At 34.7% G+C, this 11,909-nt stretch overlaps 1 protein-coding gene across 8 annotated transcripts in view; it reads left to right on the top strand.

The window, feature by feature from the left end:
• Positions 1 to 7,716: 7,716 nt before the first annotated feature.
• The window catches only part of LOC126970928 (facilitated trehalose transporter Tret1-like), a 28,014-nt gene continuing 23,821 nt past the window's right edge, over positions 7,717 to 11,909 (top strand). For 3 of the 8 annotated variants that reach the window (XM_050817060.1, XM_050817061.1, XM_050817063.1), the window contains exon 1: positions 7,732 to 7,940. In XM_050817060.1, coding sequence (XP_050673017.1) covers positions 7,904 to 7,940 — 37 coding nt within the window. In that variant the 5' untranslated portion in view covers positions 7,732 to 7,903. Of the gene's footprint in view, positions 7,941 to 11,909 lie in introns of all 8 variants that reach the window. The other 5 variants (XR_007730740.1, XM_050817062.1, XR_007730737.1 and 2 more) reach the window with 3 other exon arrangements.

Genomic DNA, 11,909 nt, shown 5'->3' with positions numbered 1-11,909 from the left:
GTTCATTCAACAGAAAATGAGCTACTCGTGGTGGATCCCTTATATTAGTCCATAATAATATAAAAGTAAAAGAGAAAAGATATGGCATTTTCGATTCAACAAACCATAGAGATCTCATGTGTGGAGCTAGAAAATTACTTAATAGTCTGTGTATACAGGCCACCATATCAAAATAATATTTGTAAATTTTAATTGGTAATGGACGATATGCTAACAAAACTCTCAAAAAATAACAAAACTTTTAATGGTTTGTGGAGATTTTATACTAATATTATGAATATTTGTAAAAGGTCAAACGACTTATTTAACTTGTTTAAATCTTTTGACTTTATTTCATGAGTGGACGAGAGCAACTTTAAGAACTGCGACAAGCATTGACAATGTGTTTACTAATTTTATTTCCCTTGATTGTACATTTAACAAAAGTTTACAGTCTGATCATAGCGGGTTTAGTGTATCTCTACCTTTGTCTCAGTTTATACAGATATTACATACATACAGTTTACATATTACATACATACACACACAGTTTATCAGAGTATTATCGTCAAAAGTAGACCAATAACTAAGAATCAGATAGTAAAGCTTAACTCAATCTTAATATAATATTTCTTTTGTGTATCTGTTGTAACTGAACTCCTCCTAAACGGCTGGACTGATTTAAATGAAACTTTCTGTGTGTCTTCTGTTGGATTCGAGAATGGTTAAGAGTCACAATTGAACTACCTCCTAAACGGCTGGACCGATTTTGATGATTTTTTTTGTGTGTTCCAGTGAATTTTAGATTGGTTTAGATTCTCCGTCCATATAATATAATTCGCCTGCTCATGTAAATGTTAGTGAACACCTACTAACGGCTTGAACTGATTTTGATGATTTTTTTGTGTGTTCCAGTGAATTTAAGATTGGTTTAGATTCTCCGTCCATATAATATAATTCGCCTGCTCATGTAAATGTTAGTGAACACCTCCTAACGGCTGGACCGATTTTTCAAATTTAATACATGTGTACAGGACAACGTCTGTCGGGTCCACTAGTATTATATAATTTGTTAAAAGAACAAAATTGTTATAACAGTAATCCGAATAACCATTATAATAACTTTTTTGATATAGTGCAGCTTGTATACGCTGAAAATATTATAAAAGGAAAGAGACAAAAACATACTCGAAAGAAAAATTTAATGATTGTCAAATTAAACAATATTCGCTTTGTTTTTTCCGTTGAGTGATTTAATATAAGATATTTTATTCGAGAGGAGGAAAATACAATTACGTATTGAAGACCCCGAAACGGGGCCCATATGTCGGACTCGAGTGTCGCGGAAGCGGACATTCCCTACCGACTAAAAACCTCCTCTATGCTGTTAGCCCTGAAGGCTTTTACAGCGACATAGGACGTGGGCCGTAGAGTCCGCAAGGAGATTTGAACCTCGGACCGGCTGTGTGCTTGTGGAAAGGAGAGAGAATGAAGATGAAGATGAAAAATGAATAAATGAGAAGAACACACTCGCCGGCGAGTGCGGTATTGTAGTGTGTAATGTATGTAAGTGTGTACACTGTACATACACAAATACATATGTGTGTATGCATGTTTGTATGTAAAATTACGAGACTGTGTACTTATAGAGGCCTGGTTTTTAATACCTTTTACCGTTAGAGTTGCATCGCGATATCCCCAGCTTATCACTCAGGTCTGAGTAAGAAACTTGGCTGTGCTACCGTTGTCAAGCAGCACTCGCGCATTGAACCTCTTGCCTCCATTCAAGACTTTCACCGACGCTGTGGAAAGTGAAACATGCATCCAAGTATGCTGTAAAGAAATGTTGCTTGATAAGGTGACATTTTCTGCGTGCAAGTAAGTAAGGAGGCACCTCCAGAGGTGTCAGTATATAGGGCAACACTACTAGGCATAGAGTCATGCAAAGAAGAACAATTATGATCTCCTACATGCAAAAGCCACGGACGAGTAAAAAAGAAGGACTCCGTGCCGTGATATTAGCAAGTGAAGCACCGTTATGCTAGTGTGTGTGCGGTTACGGGGGATACTAGTTACACAATTTTTTCTTCCTTAAATAATCATAAACGGCCACAAATACTTATATAGTATCGTTTTTACACTTTTTCACAACGCACGACGGCAAGTTTAAAATTTTTTACTAAGACGATGACAATTCTCATAATAGCCGCCTATCGGCCTGTGACTTACACTACAAGTGTATGCGTGGGGCTATGTATTTTCACGTTAATCCGCTTGTTTTGGTGCTACACTGTTATGTTAGGTGAAACGAAGTCCTTATTTTTTTACTAGTCCGTGGCAAAAGCGTATTATGTCTGCTTTGACAATACTTACAGCGTGATAATCTACATCGTTTCGTAAGATGACCTAAACGTAAACAATTAAACAGACTTTTAATTCTTTTGTCTTATTAATTATTGAAACTACAGGCTTGTGTTGCGGAATTTTCGGACTGTATGCGCTGGTTCAAAATAAGAAGTAGGTAATAAGTATATTTTTTTTTATGATAATAAGGGACGAGACGAGCAGGACGTTTATCTGATGGTAATTGATACGCCATGCCCATTACAATGCAGTGCCGCTCAGGATTCTCAAAAAACCCAAAAATTCTGAGCGGCACTACAATTGCGTTTGTCACCTTGAGACATAAGATGTTAAGCCTCATTTGCCCAGTAATTTCACTAGCTACGGCGCCCTTCAGACCGGAACACAGTAATGCTTACACATTAGTGCTTCACGGCAGAAATAGGCACCGTTGGTACCCATAATGTAGCCGGCTTCCTGTGCAAAGGAGCCTCCCACTGGTATACTTAAACAAGGATTATATATAGCGGAAATAAAGGAAACTTACCTACCTTATTTGATGAGTTCGTTCTCTCTCCATCTGATCTTCAAGTAGGTAACACTATGACTAGCACTAAATACACATACACAGGTATTCAATTATTTATAAAGTTAATTGCGCGAATCTCAATATATTACCACGGACGAGTAAAAAATAAGGACTCCGTGTCACCGGTAAACGTGTAAATACATAGCCCCACGCATACACTTACTCTAATACAAGCCGATCGGCCCCCATTATGAGATTTGCCATATTCTGTGACAGATCAGTTTGCGTCGCAATAAAATATTTTAACTGGTATACCCCGTAACCGCACACACACTAGCATAAAGGTGCTTCACTTGCTAATATCACGGCGCGGAGTCCTTCTTTTTTTACTAGTCCGTGTATGTTCGTTGCGGCGGCGCGGCGGTGTCACTCAGCGGCACTTCAAAGGCAATAATATCCGTTCTTCGATTCACCTCGCGTAATTTGCGTATTTGAAGGCTTTGCGAACGTTTAGCGCCAGCTCTGTGGCCTTGTATGCTGCCATTAGGAAATGGAATAATATTAGACGTATAGAAGTGGTAAAGAGGATACTGCAGGAGGAGTAGGATAGTAAGAAATATTAATACGTAATATAAATAAATATATTCTGCGCAACCACAGGCAAGCCTTTAAATGTTTCACAAGTATACAATGAATGATCTTTACGACTTAAGGGGCATGTTATATTATTATTCTTTTTCATATATTTTATATTTTCTTTTATTTGAAGTAAACTATCGCTATTATTATTTGTAACTATATAGCTTTTTGAACTAATTTCTACTTTCAGTGACTGTGTTACCACCTGATTTTTTTTCTATGGGTTCTAATAAATCAGCTTTATGTACAAATGTGGAAAATTGTCATAAAGTTTGTGATTTACTTAGAGTGTTACGATAGTCTTTTCAACACCTACTTATTATCGTATCTAATTTATTGGATATCATAAATACAATCAGCGTGTCCCAATACTCCGTGGGCTCGTTCAATGTTTTAAGCGCTCTTATATTTTTTTTTATTCCATCTATGAGACGACGCAAAGATACACTTCATTCGTTAGGTATTTGTCCAATATTGAACAAAGCCTGGAAGTGATTTCTAACAAGACGCGAGATTGTGGAATGCCAGACATCTACGTGATGCGGATGGTACTTTGCACGTAATGTCCGATGGTGGAATTCGGCCGCTGGAATCAACCCGAACAGCTCCTCTGAGCACTCCCCGTGATAAATGCGGTAGAAGATGCAGAGAGAACCCACATCTCTACGCAATGCCAATGAATCAAGCCCATCGGAGATGATATGATCGTCGATGATTCGAACCGCTCTTCGTTGTATGCGGTCAAATGGAAGAAGCTGGTACTGGGAAGCACCCGCCCAGAGGTGAGAACAGTACTCCATGTGAGGCTGAATTTGAGCCTTAATCTTAATCGTTTATACATTATTTTCTCAAAAACTTTTGATAGAATGTATATAAGAGTTAATGGTCTATAATTAATAAGTTCCGTATGAGTACCTTTTTTGTGATGATAGATGACAAAAGAGTTGTGGGGAAAGGATTTGTTCAAATGATAAATTGGTTAAATATGTCAGTTCTGCAACTATGTTTTTATTGTTATAGCATGGGTTGTTATGTTTTTTTATTATTTGGGACACAAAACAACTACACACTAGATGATTACATTAGAGGAAGAAATAACATAATTAGTGCTAAGTAAAAATGTCCACGGGTTACTATAATATAAGTGTTACATTACAAGAAAGAAAAGAAAACTCTAATAACAAAGTAATCAAGAGATTATTACAAGCAGATGTTCCTCACAATATTATTATTAGGATAGATATTATGTATAAGTGAGAGAATGAATATGAGAATACATAATTTAATAACAATGAGATTTAAGTTTAAATTAAATTTAATAACATTAATTGAATTTATGCTGTTTCAATGTGCTATTAATTGCTGATTTGAATTGTAATTCTGATATACCTATTATGTCAATATCTGAAAAGATTTCATTAAATGTGCTAACTAGGTGCTGCAGAGGCGCGCGTTTGCCGGAATTGGTCCGAATTGGGCTAACTGCAAAAGCTTTCGTACACTGCGCTGACATACAACTCTTGGGACCAGGAAGTTTTATATTGTGTACTAAACCACTGCAGTTATATATGTTGTTATACAATCCATATAATGTTTTAGCCCCGAGAAGTTTCCTTCTGGACTTTACTTAGAGTCTGTAAGTTATATTTTTTTAGCTGATCGGGGTGTGATAATTTAGATCGGTTTGTTAACACCAAGATGTTTTCATGACCGACAGCCTTGGTGTTATTTAAAGAGTTGATTGCAATTATTACCTCGTTTTCCGCTAAGGCGCTGAGGATGCTAAGAAAAGTCTCAATCTGTATAAATTGGTATTGTATAAAATACCTAGGCAATGTATAGAATCCCAAAATGGTAATGTATGAAATATTATTTATTTTATACTTTGCCTAGGTATTCTATACAGTACCGAATTCGCAGCTGGTAATTTATGTTAAAGACACGATCAAAAGTTACATTATTAGAGTTTCATATCAGAACGTGAGGAATCATTGAATTCTGCAATCGTGTGCTGTCTTTGTTCCGGAGAGACAACAGATGCTCATTCATATAGAATGTGCAATAGACTTCTTAAGCTGTTTGTGCTTCTCCAGAAAAAAATATTGCAGAAGTTTTTAGTTCTGAAATTGCTTGCCCCTATGGACAAAGAACGCCTTAGCTATAGAAAATCGCATCAGTTCCAAAGATAATTTGATAGAGCAGGCTTAAAAAGGCTTAAAACTTCTGAAAAAAATCCCACCCTAAGCATTGGGTACTACTGTACGAATTTCTGTTTCAGAAGGCGATAGAGGTCGTGGTGATGCTTGCAATATACTAGCTATAGTATAACAAAAACGGATAATAATCTTTTTTAACTTGGCACCAAACAAGGTATCGTCAAGACATTGTATTCAAGACAACAGTTTGCAGTTTGTCATCAAGAATTACTTAAAAAGTAAGACGTACTTAGTCTAGAAACGACACGCCGTAGAGTTGCGACTTTTCAATCTCCCGTAAATTCATCATCATCATTCATTCATCGTAGACAGGTCAGGGATTTGTCAAATGTAGTTGCAAAAAATACTGCGGAAAAAAAAGTTGTGCACTTCGAAGAAAGAAAGAACAGTAGTAGCTCGAAGAAGTTACAAGTAAAAGTAAGGTACTATTAATAATAAAAACTTATAAGGAGAACACTAATTGTTCATTTTAATAAAGTTGATTTTGTTCTCCTACCCATCTCCACATTTCTGAATCGATCTCGCAGGGAAACTCCAAGCAAAGCCCTCTCCATTGCCCTCTGAGCGACCTTTCGCATAAGGCCCAAGGTTAGCGACCACGTCTGCGTACCGCAAGTCATCATTGGCAACACACACTGCGTGAAAATCTTTTTCTTCAGACAAGACAGTATTTGGCACGAAAAGATTTTACGGAGCTACCTGAACGCTGCCCATCCGAGTTGGGTTCGACGAGTGACCTCTTTCGCGAAATTGGACCTGCCTAACTGGATTGTTTGTGAGGTAGACGTTTTATTTTTTTTAAATTAAAAGAACAAAATTTTAAATTTATTTTTTATTTTATTATAACAGGAAAACTTACTTACAGCTAACTAAGAGTAGGCACTCAGAAATATAAATTTAAAGGCTTCATCATCGTGTGGTATGTGGGTGGTAGGTACTAAGTAGAGGCGACGCTTTTAGTGAAAAACACAAATAAGTATATATATGATAATATTTACTTGAAACTTTCTGATAGAATGAGTATCGCGATTGCGAGGTATGTTAAAGGGCACTATAAAAGATTAACTATTTTAAGACAACTTTTTAAAGAATTCAAAGAAAATATCTAAAGTACTACTCGTATGTTGACATGTGTGTAATACTTATAGTTGTCATTAGTTACTTAGTTACCCATCGTTGGCAAGAATTAGTACTCTTCGAATAATTAGTCGCATCAAAATAACATGCATTTCAATCGTTCACCATTCGTTCACGAATATTTTCTGTGGTTGCGAACTTCGTCGATGTGTTAATAAACAACATAAGTACACCAGAAATAACATAAAGTAGGGTCACTATCGAAACTTCGTTTAAATTTCTTTCGTTTACGAAGTTTCGTTTCGGTGAAAAGGAGTAGACCCCCTGGTACTGTGGGATTTGTACAAGAAAGCGAGTCATCGATTTCTATGCGTTTTCAGAGAACGGATAGATTATGTCCTTCGAATGTACTCGAGAATGGTTCTGTCGTTTAAAAATATAATTTAGTCTTACCCCCTTATTCATAATGGTCCGCTAACTTTAAACAGCCGCTAAGGAGTGTTTTTTCTCATTCCGACTTAGGTCAATAGAAGAAGACAGAGTGAGAATTAGCAATGCTTTAAGTTAGCAGACTATTATGAATAATGGGGTTAATGTTTTTATAATATTTGTAACTATTTTTTCTCCAATAAATAAATAAACCAACCTTTTTATTTACTTATATTAAATTTGACACTATAAACCTCATAATCATCCTAATTTAATTGAAAATTAACATTTATAGAATACCTTTTGATTAGATTGTACGCATTCAGCAAGTTTTGAAACTGGTTAAAATCGGATATTTAAATTTGACCAGTTGTGAACGAGTTTTTTTACATTTAAGACTCAGGCTTTGATCTATCAATTTGGATGAAGTGACGACTGGAGGACTCAAGAAGGTTTTGGGGGCGAAAAACCGATTTATAACTGAGTCCTAAATCAAATATTTTGTAAAAAATACAAAGCTAATTTCTAAATAATTTAAGTAAACAATCTTAGCATATAATTAATCATTGTATTTGAAATATATGTTAATTGATTCACCAACGTATAAATTGGATTGAAATTATATAAATACTTGATTGTCTCATTTTAGAGACAGTATGGTTAAAGTGGCTGTGTGATACAAGACGCAATAATGACGAAGATCAGGCAATTTCAAGTCACTCTGGCGTGTAAGTATCATTATTTATTTATTTACTTTATTAGGACCAATAAACAGTAACACAACAATAATATTTAACTATAACTTATACATATAAACCTTAATTAATTGTGAAACCAACTACATTAGCCACAGATAAAATATATGAGAGAGAGATAAACACGTACATCTATATAAACAAAAAATAAAATTTATGTGCTTAGTAACAATTAAAATAGAAAAGACAAAAAAAAAAGATCATCATAATAAATATTATTGTTTATAACATAGGTATCGGTTAGAAGCTTTCATTTACTATATCTATTTAAATTAAATTATACTCTAACATAAAGTTGAATAACTAATTTAAACTTTTCAATCTTACTAAGTGGTTATCTTTTAATCATACTACTTATTTATTTTTAAAACATCAATAACTTCTACTCTAAAAGAGGAAGCACGTTTACTGAAAATATCTATGTGTGTAAAGTACTCATTATAATTTTTAAGGAGTATAAATAACGGTGCACGGAAACCAGCGTTTGTGGAGCATGTATTATTTGCAAATAAGTATTTCTTTCTTATAGCACGCACATGTGTGCGAACCGGCACTAAATAGCGTATTTTATTAATAAGATCAATACAATCGTAGCGATTGTGACAAATGTCATATAATAGCATCACTTCAAGATAAATTCTTCTAGATTTTAGATCCAAAATGCAATACTTTTTTAACAGTTCATCATAAGAGACGTGACTGTTATGTTCTGTATACGTTCTATACTATGAATATACTATACTTGTCATTTTACAGTCCAGATGCACACCCAGGTCTCAAACGATGTCTACTTTTTTCAGAACAGAAGCATTAAGTTTGTAGCAATAGTTTGACTTACTGATTTTCCTGGTAAAGACAATATGATGACATTTGTTTATACTGAGTTCAAGTTTATTCAATTCACAATAGATAGAGAGACGACCAAGATCTTCTTATAAACGTTGGTGATCTTCAAAACTGTCAATAATTTGGTATATTTTGAGGTCCTCCGCGTACAAAAGAAATTTAGTGAACTTAAAACACGTGTGAATGTCATTAATAAACAGGATAAACAGAAGCGGGCCTAGAATTGAGCCCTGGGGTACACCAGATGTAACATTAATAGAATTAGACTCGAAGCCATGTAAAACTACCTTTTGTGTTCTGTTAGAAATTAACGTACTTGAACCATCGCCAAAGATTACCACGGATTCCATTAAATGCAAGTTTTTCTAACAGTTTTTTATGGTGCACTCTGTCAAAAATCTTTTCTAAAGTCCGTGTATATACTATGTGTTTCTTTGTTAGCATCCATATTTTCAAAAAGATCAGTCACATATAAAATTAAATTACTTACTGTAGAGCGTCTGTTGACAAAACCATGCTGCTGGGGTATGATGATTGGGTGCAAAAATTGGTAAATTGAGTTATATACTAGTCTCTCAAAAAGCTTAGACAAAGTGGAAAGAATTGAAATAGGACGATAATTTTCAACGTCTTTTTTAGAGCCCCCTTTGTGTACAGGAACTATGCGTGCATTTTTCCAGATATCGGGGAAATCAGATTCCCTCAAACATTTATTATAAACAATATACAAAGGTTGACAGATTGCATTAGCTGTGGACTTCAAAAATATGGGGGGTTTTTTATCATTACCAGAGCCTTTAGAAGTATCCAGCCTCCGTAACTCATTTAGTATGTTGTCTTTAGTTACTATAACGTCGCATAGATTTACTTCGGAATAATTAATGCCCTCCGTATTAATCATGTCTATTTTAAAGTCAGGTGTTAGAGTTGATGGTTCAAAAACTGATTGAAAGAATTGCGAAAATAAGAAACATACATGAATTTGAAATACCAGCTGATTTTTTTTTAATTCGAAACGTAGATCCAGAAGTGCTTAACATTAGTTTTGATACTGTCTTTTACAGCGCTTATATATTTGTTATATGCCTTATCAGTTTCAATCTTTAGAATTTCTCTAAACGATGAAAATCTATTGTAATCTGCTTTTTTTGCAAACTTTTTCCATTTAATCCACGCTTTAGTTTTAAGTTTATATATTCGTCTTAGGTATGAGTTGAACCATACAGGGAATTGTGAAGATTTGATTATTTTTAATGGAATAAATTCACGTATAATTCCATACAGAGTATCATACAACAGTTGAACAGACGTTTCGGCTGAAGCATCTTTAAGTAAATTATCCCAATCAATATTTAACAATTTTTGATTAATCATAGTATAATCAGCATTTCTAAAGCAGTATTTTGATGTTATTAATTTCGGTAAGAACACAAGGTACAAGAGGAAAGAAGCAGGAATTAAGACCGATTCTGTTATAGAAGTCATAAATAAATCTAAGAATCTATTTTTAATATTTTTAATGAAGTTAAATTGCATAAGTCCCATTAAATGCATATAGTTGACTAGTATTTTCGAGTGTTCAGGTGAGCTGTCTGAGATAATTGGTTTCATTCGAGTATTATCTATAGATTATAGTGGAGATCACGGCGGTTGAAGTCTCCTACTATTATTGTGTCTAATTCATTAACTGGTTCCAAGATAGCATGTAAAAATTCAAACAATGATAAATAGATATATTGATCGAGGTCGGGGGGAATATACACGGCGCAAATGATGTATTTATTATTACTTACGCTTAAGTTAAGTAAAACAAAATCAACGATGGGAGGAGGGCGAGGCGGGAGGTGCGAACGCATTGCGGCGGGGGGCGACAGCTGTGCTGCAGTGTACTCACGCGCCACGGCAATCAACACTCCGCCGCCATCTCCTCGCCCGCATGCCGTACGGTCCCTGTCCGAGCGAAATATCTTATATCTCGAATCGATAATTTCGTTGTCAAAGATGTCTGGATGCAACCAAGTCTCTGTTAACACGATAACGTCATAGTCATGTAGGATAATGTTCATAAATAACGTATGTAATTTTGTTCTGAGACCTCGGCAGTTTTGATAGTAAACAGAAAATTCATTTTTATTACTTCTAGCCATTTTTAACGTTTATAATTATATGAAATATTTATACATGAATACATTGATAATACTATTACGGAATATTGCTTGAAATCGTTGTTTAATGTTAAGTATAAGCATATGAATTTATTTTTAATGTACACTACGAGATACATATAATTTTGTAGTAATGAATAATATAATGAAAATAATATGAGTAGAGAACTCGACGAATAGATTTGAATAAAGTTATTTTTTTTTGTTTTTGTAAACAGATTTTGTATGATATTGGTTGTAAATGAATTTTCAATTATTAAATGAAGTGATGCGATTATATTATATAGGTTATTTATGTATTGTTTGATTATATGTAAACGGTCAGATAATTTGAAAAAGAGATGGTTTTTTTAGACTCCTTTACATAAAAGATATATCCTACTAATACAATATAACTAATAATTAACATAGTACTATTATTTTGTGAGTTTGTTGACGTCGCTATTATTCTTGATAACCAGGACAGGTGACACATCAGTTTTACGAACGAGAATAGTTCCGTGCTTACACCAAACATGTTTGTATTCGTACTTCTTAGCCATTTCCCTGCATATGCGAAATAATTGCTTATTTTTTAGAGTCAGATGTTCATTTATAAAGATATTTTGTCGTGTACCCATAATAGACAGATCCTCTGTGGTAATACTTTTCTTCGAGCGACACGAGTACAAAAAATTATCTCGCAAAATTTTGGTAGCAAACTTTACGATAATATTTTTGGGGCGATAATCCTTGGCGTCAGCATAGGGAACTCGATGCGCAGCCACAATGTCTTTGGTAGTTACTGACTGATTAACCATTGTTCCTAATTTGACAACTAACTGCACCAAGCTTTCGCCGCGCCGTTCTGGTATATTTGTAATTTCGACATTGCAGTCGCGCGCTTGCTGCTCCATGGAGGCAATTTTTTGTTCGAGTGTCAAAACCTATT

Source organism: Leptidea sinapis, chromosome 22 (genome assembly GCF_905404315.1).
Source record: "Leptidea sinapis chromosome 22, ilLepSina1.1, whole genome shotgun sequence".
NCBI lineage: Eukaryota > Metazoa > Arthropoda > Insecta > Lepidoptera > Pieridae > Leptidea > Leptidea sinapis.
The sequence above is the reverse complement of the archived record's forward strand: the minus strand, read 5'-3'. Positions and strand labels throughout refer to the sequence as shown.